The sequence below is a fragment of the Alexandromys fortis genome, unplaced genomic scaffold, assembly GCF_014885135.2.
Source record: "Alexandromys fortis isolate MF-2015 unplaced genomic scaffold, M_Fortis_MF-2015_v1.1 scaffold_29, whole genome shotgun sequence".
NCBI lineage: Eukaryota > Metazoa > Chordata > Mammalia > Rodentia > Cricetidae > Alexandromys > Alexandromys fortis.
This window is the reverse complement of record NW_026067891.1, coordinates 6,155,405-6,172,143: the sequence shown is the minus strand read 5'-3', so window position 1 is coordinate 6,172,143 and position 16,739 is coordinate 6,155,405. Positions and strand designations below refer to the sequence as shown.

The following is a 16,739-nucleotide window of genomic DNA, read 5'->3' as shown; positions in this document are numbered from 1 at the left end:
TGGCCCACACCAGGCTCCTCGTCTCTGTGCAGTTCCCTGCTCTAGGGGACATTTCAAAAGGGACATGGCCTTTGGAAACTTTTTTCCCCTGAGGAACCTTTGACTTTATATCTTTCTTAAAGGTACTCCTTATTTGGTTTTCCCATTATTTACCTGTTGCATAGTCTCAGATTTGCTTATTCATTTACAGTGCTGAGTCTGAAACACAGAGCCTTGAGTGTGTGGGGCAAACATTCTACCCCTGAGCCTCACTGCCCCTTCCCCAATTTTAATTTCTGTTCTTTCCGGACTCTATTTTCCACGTGTCTGTCCTATAATTAAATTGCTGGGAGCAGAAACGGGCTCAGATATCTGTGCTGCGGCACAGGGAGGCTTGTCCTCTCAGACACCAGTAAATTAGTTGCTAGTTTCGGTTCCTCACACATTGCTCCTAAGCAGGCTCAGCTAGCAGCGTTGTCTGGCTCTTTAAGTCCTGGAGTCTCAGAGTGTTCCATAGTAGTTACTCTGGGCTTCTATTTTTCTTCTGTTGTCGACTCATTGTAAAACCTTTAATGACTTCTGAACATACAGTCAACAGGCACCTAGGTCCCATGACTTCCCTCTTCCTGGGGATTGTATTACTCTCGCTGTCCTCCCTTTCACTGCTGGCCTGGTCATTCATGCCCTTCCTTGGTTTTCTGGAGTTACTCCTCATCAGCCTCTAATGCCCACAGCTGTCCTATGAAGTAGCATCATTCCTATGCTGTAGAATTTCCATTTCAAAGACAGGGAACTGAGGCCAATATTTTCTCCTGACTCAGTTTCTGTAGGTAGAGCAGTGTCTGCCTTTTAGTCCTTAGCCCAGGTCATGGGGCTCAGTGAGGACTCCGTCTGTACTGAGTTTGTGGGTTAAGTGGATGAGCATATGAAGGAATGGGCTGGGACCAGCAGGCTGCTGTGGGCATTCTCAGTGTGATCTGCCAGAGTCGGTGGTGGTCCTGAAGCCTGGTGTTAGACCATGTAGACAAAAGGTTGATTTTATTGTTTGGACTTAAAATTTTTTACAAATAAAACCTTACCCATATATACATACTATTGAATGCAACCTGTGATTTATCGTCAAATATTGAGCCCACAAGTTAGTTCCCACAGTTAGTTTTACATAGGAGTAGAAGAATTTGACCTATATAGAGTGTTTTTATTATTAAAAGATGAATTTTTTCCCCAAACTTTTTTTTTTTTTTTGGTTTTTCGAGACAGGGTTTCTCTGTGGCTTTGGAGCCTATCCTGGAACTAGCTCTGTAGACCAGGCTGGTCTCGAACTCNATCCTGGAACTAGCTCTGTAGACCAGGCTGGTCTCGAACTCACAGAGATCTGCCTGCCTCAGCCTCCCGAGTGCTGGGATTAAAGGCGTGCGCCACCATCGCCCGGCTTTTCCCCAAACTTTTGCTCTTAACCAGAAACATTAAAAAGTTTAAAAGTGTTTCATCTAAATCTTCATAGATCTTGGTGATTTGATAGGTTAATTATTTTAATTCTTATTTTCCTTATTGACCAGTTGAATTTTAGTTTAATAAATAATTTTCATTTTATTGGCCATTTTAAACAGGACAAAGGGAAGAAAAATTTTAGGATGTTTATGAGCCAGCCCAAGCTAATTGCTTCTCGTGTGTTTATTGTTTTAAATCAGTGATGACATCAGCTTCTGGGCAGTTGTTATGTTGTTCTTTTAACCCCCACCCCAGTCATGTCTTAAGCACTCTTTCCTGGCTTTTCTTCTCTTTTTGGTACACTGACCGTCAAGTCCCTAAGAGTCCTGGTGACTGAGGAACTCATTCCAAAACATGAGCCCCGATGAAGAAGACAGGTTAGAAGATGCATCTTTTCTGAACTGAACTGTTCCACCCATTCATACACTTGGTCCCTAAAACCCATCACCAGTGCGTACAAGACAGAGTCTTTGTCCTCAAAGAACTGAAGACAGTCATCCATTGGCACCCTGGGGCAATTGGTTTGAGGATTCCCTGTGGACACCAAAATATGAATATGTTCATGTCTCTTATCTAAAATGTCATATTTTCATATAATCTACATACATTGTCCTGTATACTTTATCTCTAGATTGCTCATTATACCTGATATAGTGTAAATGCAATGTAAATATTTGATACACAGAATTTTCTGAACAATAGACAAGGAAAAATGCCATGTGGTGGTTTGAATGAAAATGGTCCCCATAGCACCAAAGGGAGCGGTACCTGCTAGGAGGTGTGGCCTTGTCACTGGGGGTGGGCTTTGTGTCCAAATGCTCAATCCAGGCCCAGTGGCTCTCTTCCTGCTACCTGGTGGTCCAGATGTAGAACTCTCAGCTCCTTCTCCAGCACCATTCTGCCTGCACACTGACGTGCTTCCCGCCATGATGAGAATGGACTAAACCCCTGAACCTGTAAGCCGGCTCCCATTAAATGCTTCCCTGTTAAGAACTGCCATGCTAATGGTGTCTCTTCACAGTAATAGAAACCCTAAATAAGATATGTCTGTATATGTTCAATACAGAAAGTTTTTCTTTTGTTCTTTATGTACACACATGTGATGTGCATGTGTATATGTGTTTGCATGTGTATATGTGTTCTCATATGTGAGTGTTTGTGCATGCATGTATGTGAAGGCCTAAAGTTGATGTTAGGTGTCTTCCATAGCCTTCCAACTTATTTATTGAGTCAGTGTCTCTCAACTGAACCTAGAGCCATCAATCAGCTAGACTAGTTAGCTCTCTTGCTCTACCTCCTTAGAGCTGGAATTGTAGGTAACTGCCGCATCTACCTCACTTTCTCATGGGTTTTGAGCATCTGAACTCCAGTTCTAATGAAGCATTTTATACACCGAGCCATTTCTCCAGCTCCGCAAATACAGTTTCTGAAACAATAGTTTTGCTCCACAGTGGAATTTGTAGATGAAAAATCCACAGTGAAGAGGACTGGCTATACTTAAGATTAGTGTGGGGGGGGGCATGGAGAGATGGCGCAGTGGGTGCGAGAGCTTGCTATGAAATCATGGGAATTGGAGTTCAGATTCCTAGCAATCACCTAAAAAGCTATGTGTGGCTATAACCCCAGTGTTGTGGTGGGTGGAGGCAGGATTGTTGGCACTTGCTTGCTGCTGCCTTAGGTTTAGATTCAATGGTAGAATTTGTCTCAAGAGAATAGATGAAGAATAGAGCAGGATGCCCAGTGTCCTCTCTGGCCTCTATGTGTATAGACCACACATACACACACAGAAAAGACACAAGGAAAGTTGGGTCTAGAATTCTAGCTACTTAGGAGGCAGAGGCTGGGCTACAAAATGAGATTGAATCTAGTCCAAGCAACGTATTAAGACCCTGTCTTAAAATTTGAAAGAGATTTCCTTCTCTTTGTGTAGGAACTGGTTAGTTTCCCATGCTTCTTTGACTAACTCCTTACCCATGTTCTTGTAAGCAACTCTAATTAAACTCGCTGGACTGCCAAAAATACAACACAATGCTACGCAACACAACACAACACAAGATACAGGGAGTCAGCAAGAGTGGAAGCTGAACAGGAGAGGCCAGTGGTGGCGAATATGACCAAAATACACTGTATATATGTATGCAAGTTCATAATGAAACCCATTGTGCGTGGTTGATGTATGCTAATCAATGAATTTTAAGTATTACACATGGGAATGGCTCAGTGGTGAAGCACTTGCCTAGTTTATACTGGGCCCAGGCTGTCGTCTCCAGTGTGGAAGGGAATGATGAAAATATTCGAGGAGGAGAACCATGTGGTGCTCTGTGTACGGTTTTATTCACTAGGTGGGAACACATTAGGAAGCCCCTCCCCACTCTGCAGCCCTGTAAAAGGAAGCTGATAAAAAGATATGAGTGTTGGCGAGGCAAAAAATGAATCGCCAAGAAAGCTTTCAGGAAATAATATTATTTTCCTCTATGTGCACATTTAACAAAGTAAATACTTTGTCTGCCTTATTTGGGCCTTTCAGCCCAGATGAGCTGTTCTAGGCATATCAGAAGCCAGGGTCTGTAAGTGTGGTCATCCCCTAAGTCATTAACGCACAGGCCTAAGACTTCCACGAGGGCCAAGCCTTTAACTTTTCTCATGGTGGACAGCTAAACCTGCGTTTCTGTTTCATGCTGAGTTCCTTTAGTGTGGGCAGCAGGACTCACTTTAAATTTAGCTCTCCATGTTGAAGCATAAAAAAGTTACTTATCTACCAGACTCCCTTGCTTTAGATGCCTGCATAGGTTCAGTTTTTGTTCAAAAGCAGTATTGTCTCTACAAGTTGGTCATTTTGAGCTCCCTGAGGAAGAGCTGAGTTAGAGACAGGTTTGGAGCAGTTCTGCACCTGTTTTTTGTGTAGGAGCAGGAAAGAGGCTCCCGAGGATGGGCAGAGCAAACACCTCGTTGGTAGTAATAGCTGCCGTTATCAGGCAAACTGCGTACTGAGCACGGCTGTAAAGACCTATGTGGACCCTCGACAATTACCCCAGTCTCACGGGCTGCTCTTCTTCTAAGCCTCATCCCATAAGTGAGAAAACAAGATGACTAGTCCCGTAGTCAAGAGGGGATGGAGCCCGAACCTCATGCTCAGGGCTTCTCTTCAAACACCACACCCTATCCTTGTGTTGGCTCCTGACAGAAGCATCGCTACCACCCTTCACGTCGTGTGTGGCTTTTCCACCAGCCCCTTCCTTGTTCTTTCTTCCTTCCCTTTGGCATCCTTGATGTACTCTGGAGACACACATACACAGGCACATACTACATACACACCACACAACACATACCACACACACACTACATATGCACATACCATACACATACTACTCACAGCACACATCCTACACACATCACACACACACCACACACACATACTACACATACTACACACAACACACACACTACACATACCACAGATACTACACACACACATCACATACCCACACTTACTACCCACACATGCGTGCTCTATACTCCACACATACAGTCCCAGCCATATTAAGCTCAGCACCACCTGATGATTACACCTGCCAAAGTCCGTTGAGGAACCCCCACAGACTGTTCTAGAAATACCCACTGTCTGGGGATGGATGCCTGGGCTGACCTCTCTTGGAGGACCTGCTGTTCAAGGGGCTTTCTGCCTTAGTCTAATGGGGCTGCCATCACAGAGTACCACAGACTGGGTCATTTATAAGAAGAGAAAGTTATGTCTCACAGTCTCAAGGCTTGTAAGTCTCAGGTCAAGGCCTTAGTGCTGATTTGATTTGGTGAGAACTGTATCCTTCTGAGGGAAAGACTTGTCTTCACAGGGCTGAAGGAAAAGCTGCCAATACTACTGTGAGGGAGGAGCACTTCCCAGTCTTACCACCGCTTGTAGCCCTGCCCCTTAATACCATCGTAGTAGCGGACTTGCAGTTTTGGAGAGGATAGTCAAGGCTCTCATGCTCCTGGAGCACCCCATCTCTCACTACCCTGCACGGTGGTGACACTGTCACACCTGCTCCTCTGTCATCTGGGCTCCCTCTTCGGGTGCATCCCTGATAATATACTGTAGACAGGAAGTGCTTGATAAAGTATGTGATGAATGAACACTGACCTGGTGTCCCAAAGCCAAGCCACAGCCAACCCCAGGGATACATGCTCGGAGGCTTGTTTGAAGACAGCGGCAGCAGAGACAGGCTGCCGTCACAGGGTGCTCAGCATGGCTTGCTCAGCTTTTTCTTTAGTGCAGGGGCTGCACTCCTCCAGGAAAAGCTGTCTCTGTCTTCCTTTGCAGCACAGCCGGACAGTTTCCTGGATGCAGGACCCTGCCGGGTGTTGAGATCAGGGGTGGGTATTTACAGATCCGAGCCAAGCCAAGTAGACTGTGGAGCCAGCCCCCAGTCTCTTCTGTTTCCTTCAGTCAGCAGACACAAGATGCCTTCGTGGAAGAGCTGCTTACATTTATTTTAGTTCCCAGAGGTAAAGCATGTAGTCAGCCATTCTTCAGCGCAAACGTTATAGAAATACGTGGAGCATCGTGGAGGCGAATGGTCTCTGAGGCTGTGTCTGCCTGGGAAAACTGTGGTACCCGCATTGTCACCATACTTCCACTGTCTAGGAGTGTGTTCTCCACCCACAGAGAGCAAGACCCAGCTGCATCCCAGCCAACCGTGCTTTCCATCTGTGCTGACTGTAATTTTTATCCATCATAGGTTTGAAGACATACCTGATATCGGGCCAGAGAGCCAAGGAGTCTCACTGCAGCTGTGCAGAGGCCCTGCTTTCTGGCTTTGAGGTCATTGACGGCTCACGGGCGTCCTCAGGCCCTAGGGGACAGGGGACAGCATCGCCAGGGAGTGTCAGTGACTTGGCCCAGACTGTCAGAACCTTTGATAACTTTAAGGTTAGTTTTTTTTCCTCTCTTTCTCTCTTCTACAACTTTGTAGTAATTCTACAATAAAACACACAAAGTAATAAATACCATATGGCAGATGACTCAGGATGCCTTTCAATTGGGTTTTCATAATTTACGAATTTAGTATAAAGTTAGTTACATTGTGCATTTTAATATGCTTGCATCTTTAGCATTTTGTACACCTCATTTCCTCTGCTTCGCATAAAGATACTTTGCTTTTTTTAGTGTTTTTTTTTCCCCTCTATGGTGTCTTTGGGGATCTCTCAAAGATAATGATAATGACAGTAAAGGTGATTTCCTCACATCTGCTCTGAGAGCTGGAATCTATTTTATTTTGGAGACCACCTTAAATACTCTTCTGTCTCTTGAAATCCACAATTTTGTGATTATCTTTTTTTTTATTCCTTACTTCCTTCTTCTCTTTCTTTCGTTGTTGTTGTTTTTCTTTGTTTTGTTTTTCAAAATAAAAGTCAGGGTTTCTCTGTGCAGCTCTGGCTATCCTGGGACTTGCGTTGTAAACCAAGCTGGCCTTGAACTCAGAGATCTAACTACCTCTGCCTCCCGAGTGCTGGGATTAAAGGTCTGCACTACCACTACCTGGCAATTCTGTGATTGTCTTTGATTGTGTTGGTATGGGTGAATCTTGCAGTGCAGTTCCATCCTCTGGAAAAAAGAGCATTGCTGAGAAGATTCTAGTATTTTATTACTGGAATAGAGATTTCCTGGGGATAGTTTAGAAGTGCATATTACTGGGCAGACATGTCATAATAAACTACTGGGGGAATTAACACACTCAACCTTGGGCATAAGAAATTTTTCTCATTGTAAGCTGTTTTTCATTATCACATTGGATTTAATTTCCCTACTGTTTTTGTTTTTACTTTTACTTATTCATTCTGTCAGTCTCTCTGTCTGTCTGTCTCTGTGTATGTGTGTGTTTGCATGCATGCTTCTGTTGCCTGTTGGTGTGAGCATGCATCCTCATGGAGACCGGAGATCAACCTCTGCTGCTATCCCCAAGAATCGTCCGCGCTTCCCGCCCCCCCCCCCCCACTTTAAAAACAGGCTTTTCTCACTAGTACCTGGGGCTCACCAGTTAGACCAGACTGGCAGACGAGTATCCGTCCCCGCCCCCTCAGCAGAGGAGTAAAAGTGCATGTCACCAGACCCAGTTCTTCACGGGGTGCCAGGATCAAACTCAGGTCCCCATGCTTACACAGCAGGCATTTTACTGACTGGTGTGTCCTCACCCCTTCTGTTTAGTTTCACTTTTAAATATTTGCTGTTTCCATTTTTAAAAAGAGAGCAAGATACTTGTAACATTCTTTGCCGTTTGGAGCTTTCCGATAACAAGTATGATGACATGGTAACAGCTGTGGTCTGCTATGACGTTACCTGCATTCTTTAGCAGATGTAAGAGCTAGCTGCGTGTGCATAAGCTTAGAGTTGCATAGGCTGGATATAGTGGCTTATGTCTATAATTCCAGCACTCAGGAAGCTGAAGCAGGAGGATTACTGTGAGTTTGAAACCAGCCTGAACCAGAGAGCAAGGCCCTGTCTCCAAAATCAAAAATAAAGCTAGTTTTATAATGTGGCAGTATGCTGGAGTATTTAAGCGCCCATCACCTGATTACTTCTGGTCGCTGCTGTGTCCAGGTTTATTGAAAGCCCTCGTGTATCATTGTAGTCATGTGCCTTACGAGTTTAATAAAAGCTTCTCAACAGATTGGACCAAATAATCATGGTATGGGGCTGTGCTGCATGTAGCCAGATGGTCAGCACCACCTCTGACCTCTGCCTACTAACACCTCAGTCAGATCCTAAAATGTCCCCACCGTTGCCCAGTGTCCCCTCGGTGACAGCCTAGGATGGCAGTGGACCCCTGTATATGCAGGACAGCCAGCATACCTGACTTTGCCTGAACTGCCCCTTAGAGATGGGGACAGGTACTTCACCATCAGTAGTTGGGGTTCCCACCTTACAGACTGACTTGACACAGGTAGAGAAGGATTTAAAGATGTGGCTTCCCAAAAATGTTCTTTTTGCATATGGAAAAATGGTTTTCCCCAGGCCTCCAACTGAGCCTTATTTAAGCAGGAAAATAGAGCTCAAAATTCAAAATTAATGACCTGTGTTCATCTGCTTGTTGGGCACACATGACTGAGTTCCCCATGAAACACTGGCAGCTCTAGGATTCTATGCCTTAAGACAGATTTCTCTTATATTAAAAGACCATTTTCTTATAGTTGTAAAGATTTGTTTTGATTTGAAGGGCGGAAACTCCTTATCATGTTCTATTGCCATATGCACATTTCCAGACAACATGAATTCTTGGAAATGGAATATAGGACCCATCAAATCGACTGAGCTGCCGAGACATTTGTCAGAGAGGAAAGAGAAGGTCTTTGTGTCCCCTTCAAGAGGGAAGGATGAGTTAGCTCATGAAGTATAATTTCTGGGTTCTAGACGGGTAGTTTGGACACTTGGTCAGCATTTGTCTGACTAGAGCTGTCCCAGGACATTGGAATCATTTGGATCCCGCATTTGGGGTACACAGTACCTGAAAGATAAAGGGCAGGGCACGTGATGGACTAGCTACAGCCAGAAGCCTCCTTACAGCCCCATCTCCCCAGCAAGAAGTGAGCAGACTTCCATCCTGAGAATTCAGTAGCACTGGGTAACTGTGCTGTGATTACACAGAACACCAAGTGTGCATCCAAGGTAGTGAAGATGGTGGCCAGTCCTATAAGATCCCCTCTCAGGTAGGAGATTTGGTAAAATTGGTCCAGTTTCTCCAGTACACCTGTCAGTGCCTTGCACAGGTGTCCTTGGCTTGTTGCCTTAGTGATAGTGTCTGCCCTAACGGGAGCTTCCACTGAACTGGGATCCTATGCAACATCTGTTTACTTCCCCTCAGCAGGCTGCTTTTTCTTAGTCAGTGACCACGTCAAGGAAAGCAAACTCCTTGTGGATTTACCAGCGTGTACCCTGAGGAGGCCTAGTTTAAGGTGATGTCTCTCAAAATATGTTCCCTTGTGCAGTGTATCCTCTAGACTAACACAGGTGTGAGAAGCAGGGGAATCTGGTCTGGTTGAGTTGTGAAATTCTGAGTCAAACACCACAGACAGGATTTCTCTAACCACAGGACGACATTAGCAGCCATTGTTACCTTTTCCAAGAACTGAAAATCAGAAAGGTATTTGGGAGGCAGTCTTGCTATACAACCCAAACCAGCCTCAAACTCACAGTCCTCCTGCCTCAGCCTCCCTAGTGCTGAGAGCAAAGGCGGCGGCAGCACACTTGTCCCTGTTTCTCACAATTATAAGTCAGAAGATATTTTTAAAGAAATTTTGAAGACTCTGAGATGACTCAGTAGGTAAAGGTGCCTATCACCAAAGCTGACAACAGAGTTCAGGCCCCAGGACTCTCATGGTGGGAAGAGAGAACGACTCCCACGGTTGTTCTGGTTCCCACAGGCATGCCACAACATGCATGCAACATAAATAAACAAAAATGCAATAAGGAGATTATGAATATTAGTTGAAGTAGAAAGATACGCATAATACTGTTTGATGAAAGTTATCAGATGTGCAGGGCTATGTGTAAGTGAAATTTCCCAAAATACAAAATATTTCCCTCATTTTGTTTTTCTCGTGGAATAGTTCCACAACATAGTAACAATTTTGTTTTTTTTTTTAATTTCTTTTTCTTTTTATCTTACGATAGGGCCCCATGCAGCCCAGACTGGCCCAGAGCTCCTCATCTCTCTGCCTGTGCTTCTGGGATTACAGTCTGTGCTCCATGCTCAGCCGAATCTAATCTGTCCTTTACTTGGATTGTTTTTTGTTTTTTTAAAACCAGCCTTTGTTTTTCAGTCCCAAAGCCTGTAGGGTTGAGGAATTACATGAAAAGTTCAGTAATCCAGTGCTCTGTGGCTCTAGCCAAGGCGGCTTGGAGATCTGTGTCTGAGTTCTGAGTTGTTTACTCCCGGTTCTGCCTCCAGTGTTCCTGTCTGCCTCCTGTTCTCAAGATGGTGGAACTTTTCCTTCTGTGTCAGTTGCTGCTTTGTGCTTTTTCTAAGGATTCATTTCTGTTTACCTCTTAATCTATATCTCAGCAGAAATCTTCTGTTTTGAAAGTGCCCAAACGTCATCTTTTTAAGTGACAAAGCCCTGGCCAGCGATGGCATCGTTAGCCTGGTGTCTTCTTCTCGACTCGCAGAACCCAGTGTGTGGTGGTTAGGGTCACCTTTTTTCCCCCCTTGGGCTCCTAGTTCTTCTATGGCTTTCTATCTGTGTGACTAAATATAGGCAAACCCCTTCTCTTCTCTGCCTGTTTCCTCTTGTGTAAAATGGAACTTTTTGTCCCTGTTTCATGGGTGTTTCTGAAGAGGAAAAAAATTGAGACACAAAGAACTTAGAACTCAGTGATGTTTGCTGTCATAGAGTCATCCTTACTCCAGCCAACAATGTCCGACACAAGCGTCATGGGAGAAAATACCATACCAGAACACTCTGCTAACTAGTTAGTAAGCCATAGACTAAACAGGCAAATCCAGGACCTCCCTGATGTTCCGTCCTCCAAAGAGGCTTCCCCATTTCCTCCTGTGGCATTTATGAAAAGGGACAGGTATTGACTTCAAAATGATTTATCTTGCAATGGGAAATCGCCTTAATTAAAAGCAAACAAAAAACAGCAACCCTGCTCTAATAACTCTGTGCCATGCATTCTGACTGGAATTAGGGTATGTGCACTGAAGCACGTCAGAATCAGTTGGAAATGTGCCCGTGTGTGTTAGAAGGGTAGTTATGATTCTCCTTTCAGAGCCCATGTCCACCAAGGGGGAGGGGAAAGGTGAAGTGAGTTCCCAAGGACTCTCAGCAAACTCCTTGGCCTGCAGGTCTGCTGTTTAGGGGATTGTAACCCTCCCTCTACTGTTTGTGTGAGGGTAGAACACTCAGAAGAGCCAGGATGGCTGTTACAGCAGCTTGGGCCATTTCAGGTGATCAGGGTCTATCTAGCAGATCAAAGTTCTGGGATTTTTTTGAAGGCCTTCCTTGTCACAGGAAAACCCCACAGTGGTCAGGGATCAGGAGCTCTTGAGTCAACCCCAGTGTCCACAAACTGTCTGTCTGTCTTCAGAAGGCTTTTATCTTTTTGTACCTGAAGCACAATGGGTTTTGGCCGGGCTGTCTGTCCAGTAATCCCCAGTGATTCTTTGCTCTCTGCCCCAGCTCTAACACCAGTATTACAGGCTTCTGGCCACTCTTAGCTTTTTCAGTATGGGTGCTGGCATCTGGGTATAAATTAGTGAAGTTTCTCTAACATGTCTGCCAGTCTTACTGCACAGTTAGCTGTGCCTCCCAAAGTGTATAAGGAAGGCCCTCTTCTGGGTTGGTGAGAGCCTCCTGACATTGGTGTTGGGGTCTGAACTGTGATCCTCATAATGGAGTAGCGTGAGCCCTTAGCTACTGAGCCATCTCTGCAGCTCTGAGATCATGACTTTAAAATAATAATAATAATAATAATCTGTTCTTGAAATACTCTGACATACTTTACATGTGCCTCCTCTGCTTGCACTCATAGTAATATACTTTAGGTAGACAAAACTCCACTTTGTAAAAGAAGGCTTAAAGAGGTTTTCTACCTATTGTGTGGTAGAAGCAGGACCACTGTGTCAGGGTCAATGACTTTAACCCCTGAGCTGAAAGGCTCTTCTCCAGTCTTAATGTTTAAAAGTTGTTGGAGAAATAATAGCTATTTGCTGTTTCATCCTCCCATTTTCCAGATCTTTGGAACCTAGGGGTTTGACTCAACTTAGTGCCTTTTAAACCATAAGGCCAGCCTGTCCCCACAAAGCTGTGCCCTTTCCTTCCTTAGTCAACTACTGGTTATGAAGTGTTCAGTGTGCCCCCTAGAGGAGCAAGCCAACCACTGCAACCAGTACAGGTTCTCATCCCCAGTTGGAGGCTCAGAGGGTCGCTTTGTGCTGGACATTGGGTGATTGTGTGTGCGTGTGTGTAGGCTAGAGGTCAGTGACAGGTATCTCCTTCAGTCGCTCCCCATCTTAGTGACAGAGTCAGTCTCACTGAACCTGGCGCTCCCTCATTCATCTCAGGTAGCCAACCAGTAAGGACCAGGGGTCTCCCTGTGGCTACTTTGTCAGTTCTGGGATTACAGGTGCTCACAGCTGTACCTGACTGTTTTTAAAAATGGGTTCTGGGGGATGCATGGCAAGTCCTGTACTGACTCTTAACACTGTCTGTTAGCAAATGTTTGAACTAACCCAGTCAATACAAGATGTCTTAAAATCATTTTCTTGTAGCAGGGTGGTGGTGGTGCACGCCTTTGATCTCAGCACTGTGGAGGCAGAGGCAGGTGGATTTCTAAGTTCAAGTTCATCTTGGTCTACAGAGTGAGTTTCAGGACAGCCAGGGCTATAGAGAAACCCTGTCTTTACCCTATTCCCCTCAAACAAACAAACAAACAAAAACCCCACTAACCTGAGATACCACCTCAAACAAATCATTGAATCAATTTAACAAGGGAGCATTCAGTCTTGCGGACACGAGTTTTGGAGTGTAAGCACAGCACCATCGGGATGGCTCCCTGAGAAAGCGCTTGCTTGCCACACAGTCTGAATGTGATCCCCAGAACCCACTTAAAAATAGAAAGATAAAACCAGCTCCGTGAACCTACCCTCTGACTCCTGTATACTCCCCAACCCAGCATACACACACACAAAGTTGAAATTAAAGAATATAAGCAGACTTTACCTGTGAGTTAATGTATTTGTTCAGATATGCTAATTAATAAATGATAGCTACTTTGGCATGCATATTTCCATCTTTCAGTTGAATATGGATGTTCACTCTGCATTATATCAGATTCCCAAACTACTTAACTCCTTAGGATCTTTATGCTTTAATTTGTGCAGCAGTGATCTGTGAACCCTTACTTGGGTCATACTCTTGCTCTTAGATTATGAAGTGTTATGTATTTTTAATTTCCCAATAATATCTAGTCTTCCATAATTAATCATAGTGTTTACTAGTTCTCACTGAGAAGAAAACATTCTCATTGACAACTAGCCATTGCCATCCCAATGACAGTCCCTAGGCTTCTGTGTCACCTTAACAGTAGAAGTAACTCTGTTCAGGACAGAGCGAGTTCCGGGAACTCCTGTACTCCTTAAAACGTCTCTCCAAGAAAGGCTTTTACATCTTACATATGAGGGTCCTGAGGTAAGGTGGTCTTAGTGAGCAACTGAGCTGAGACTCGAAGCTCCTGGATATGAGAATGACGGACTTCCTCCTTCTCACCTGCCTGTACTGAGTCTTGCCTTTGCTTTCCTGGGTCAGCAGTTTCCTAAAACTTGGAATTTCTGCGCTGCAGGATGGGCACAGACACTGCAGCTCTGTTCCTGGCACAGGACAAGCACAGTATTGGCTTTGTCAGCATCAGTAATGGATGGGGTGAGGCTCATGGGGCTCTGTCCCTCTGTGCTGAACTTAGTGGCTTACCGACAGATTCTGGAAGAGGGAGAATCATTGTCTGTCCAGTGATAAACCCACCAGGTTCTAGTGGAGAATTCCTAACCCATGGTCGCACAGATGGGTCTAGATAAACTCAGTGGGTCACAACACAAAGCAAGAAGATGGGAACATGGGCGAGAGATTCGTAGGAAGGAGGGGAACTGACAGGAGTGGAGGGAGATAAAGAGCGAGGCTGAGAGTAATCAGGATGTACTATACACAAACATGAAATTGTTTAATTTTAAATTATGAATCTAATTTTAAGAAAAGCATAGTGTGTCAGGGGTTTGTGTGTGTGGAAGCAGGTGTTGGGGTTTTGATTTATTATGGCTGAGTGAGGTCCCCGTGTATGAATGAGCACAGGTGGTTGATCCATCAAAGTCAATGGGCATTTGTATTTCCTTTTGGCTGTGCTGCCCTGAGTTTGTGTGTAGGACTTGTTTTCATTTTGTGCTGCCAGTTTGTTCCTAGGTCTTCCTGAACCAGTGCGGTTCAATGAGCCTCCCCCTTGATTCCATCATCTCTGTGTGAATGCAGGTTGTAACAGCAACCTCGGAATGTTTGAATCATGTATCAGGGGAGTATTTTGCAAGTATATTCCTACGCCCTGTGTTTTCTCTCAGACTTGCCCTTCTTGTGGAATCACATTTGCTCCTAAATCTGAAGCTGGTGCAGAAGGAGGAACTGTGCAAAATGGCTGTCAAGACGAGCCTAAGGCCGGCACCAAGGTAACGAGCTCATGGCTGTTGTTCCTGTCAGTACCTCTCCTGGCGCATCCACCTAAGGTGACATTCCCTTCTCATCAACTTCTTAGTTCTCAGAATAGCTTCTCTTAGGTAATAGCATTCCATGCCTTCTAGGTGTGGTTTGAATAGACCAGTAACTAAAATGACGGAGGGGCTGGAAGTCTAGCTCAGTAGTGAAGGTAGAGCATGTATTTTGCATGTGCAGGGCCCTAGATTTGATCCCCAGCATTGAAGAAAAATAAAGCAACAAAAAGATTGGCCAGTCAGAGCCAGCCCATGTAAAGTAGAACTGGATCTGATTCTTCAGGGGCAACCAGTTCAAAAGGCTTGGGTTACGGGGCTATGGGCTGGGCTTTCTATTTGGTAGAATGCAGAGGTGCGCAGGGGACAAAGCGGCTCTTCCAGGTAAGAGATGCTCCCTAGAAGGAGGCTCCTGAGGCAGAGCTAACAGCCTGGAGCCAAAGCTTTGAGGCCAGGGCAGGCCTGGAGTGAAAGCAGAGTAAAGCTTCAGGAGACTCTGGAAACTGCTCCTGGGACCCCTCTCTGTCATTCTCCCTCTGCCTGTATCAGCAGGGACTCAGATGGGATGTTTCTCATAGCCAGAGGTTCCCCAAACTGAGTCCCGTTCATTCTTCATCCAGAAGCCTGGGTATTCCTTTCCCAGAACCTTCCTTGAACCTCCTCGGGGAGCTCATTGACCTTCCCTGTAGCCCTCTTCTGTGTTACGCTGGTCTTTTTCACCTCATGGATATTCTAAGACCTCTTTTTCCTTCTGGCTGCCAAACACCCAGACATGTCCTGTCCCAAAGCAGGGCCTCAGGCAAAGCAGGGTTTAGGGGAGAAGTGGAATGCTGGGTGGGAACAGATTCCCAGTCCTCCATCTGGAGGCTCCAGCATGCTGCGGGCTGGGTGAGAAGAGTGTGTGCTCCTGGCCACCTTCACTCCTCTGCTCCTCCCTCTTTGTCCTGAGGCAGGCTTCCGGAGGACCCAGCTCCAAAACCCAGAACGGACTCCTGAGCCCTCCTCCAGAGGAGAAGCTCACCAACAGCCAGACCTCCCTGTGTGAGATCCTGCAGGAGAAGGGACGGTGGGCAGGTGTGAGCTTGGACCAGTCAGCCCTCCTCCCGCTGAGGTTCAAGAACATCCGTGAGAAAACTGATGCCCATTTTGTGGATGTCATCAAAGAAGACAGGTAAGACCCCACAGCCTGCAATGAGGCAGAGTCTGCAGTTGTGTGGCCTCCTGCGATGGTGGCAGACTCTGCAGTTGTGTGGCCTGCGATGAGGCAGAGTCTGCAGTTGTGCGGCCTGCGATGAGGCAGTCTGCAGTATTGCGGCCTGTGATGAGGCAGAGTCTGCAGTTGTGCAGCCTGTGATGAGGCAGAGTCTGCAGTTGTGCAGCCTGTGATGAGGCAGAGTCTGCAGGAGTTGTGCTCTTTCTCGGAGTTGTCTCAGTCCATGTGTTTGTCCTCTGTTGTAATTATATTACTTTATTTTTATTCTGAGGAAATTTGAAAATTGAAATTCACAATATACTCTGCCTGATCTACCATCTTTTGGCATTTTTTAATTTTCTTTATTCTTTATTATTATTATTATTATTATTTTCTTTAGTGCATGTGCCCCTGCATGTGAGTATAGTGCCTGTTGGAAGCCAGGTCAAGGGCCAGATGCAGATTGTTAGGGTTGATGACAAATCCTTTACTGCCAAGCTATCTCACCGCCCATTTTTTTATTAATTGTTTTAAGTACCATACGAAGAAATGGGTTTTGTGTTGTTTTTATGATTGCACTGTGTTCTTATTTACTCTCCCCCAACTTTTGGGGGAGCAGTGGTTGACTCTGGGTCTCACTGTGTGGTCCTGGTTAGCCTAGAACTTACTATGTAGATCAAAATGGCCTTGTTCTTGTAGAGATTCTCTGCTTCGGCAAACACGGGTGCTACCACACCCAGTCTGTATTTATCTTATCATTCATTTTTCTCCCTGTCCCTTCCCTTCCCTTCCCTTCCCTTCCCTTCCCTTCCCTTCCCTTCCCTTCCCTTCCCTTC

The 16,739-nt window shown here is 45.4% G+C and overlaps 1 protein-coding gene across 2 annotated transcripts in view; it reads left to right on the top strand.

Moving 5' to 3' along the window:
• Adcy9 (adenylate cyclase 9) overlaps positions 1-16,739 on the top strand; it is a 115,109-nt gene that overhangs the window by 72,470 nt on the left and 25,900 nt on the right. The window contains exons 3-5 of one of the 2 annotated variants that reach the window (XM_050129050.1): positions 6,207-6,397; positions 14,568-14,729; positions 15,665-15,882. In XM_050129050.1, coding sequence (XP_049985007.1) covers positions 6,207-6,397; positions 14,568-14,729; positions 15,665-15,882 — 571 coding nt within the window. The remainder of the gene's footprint in view (positions 1-6,206; positions 6,398-14,567; positions 14,730-15,664; positions 15,883-16,739) is intronic. The other variant, XM_050129121.1, reaches the window with a different exon arrangement.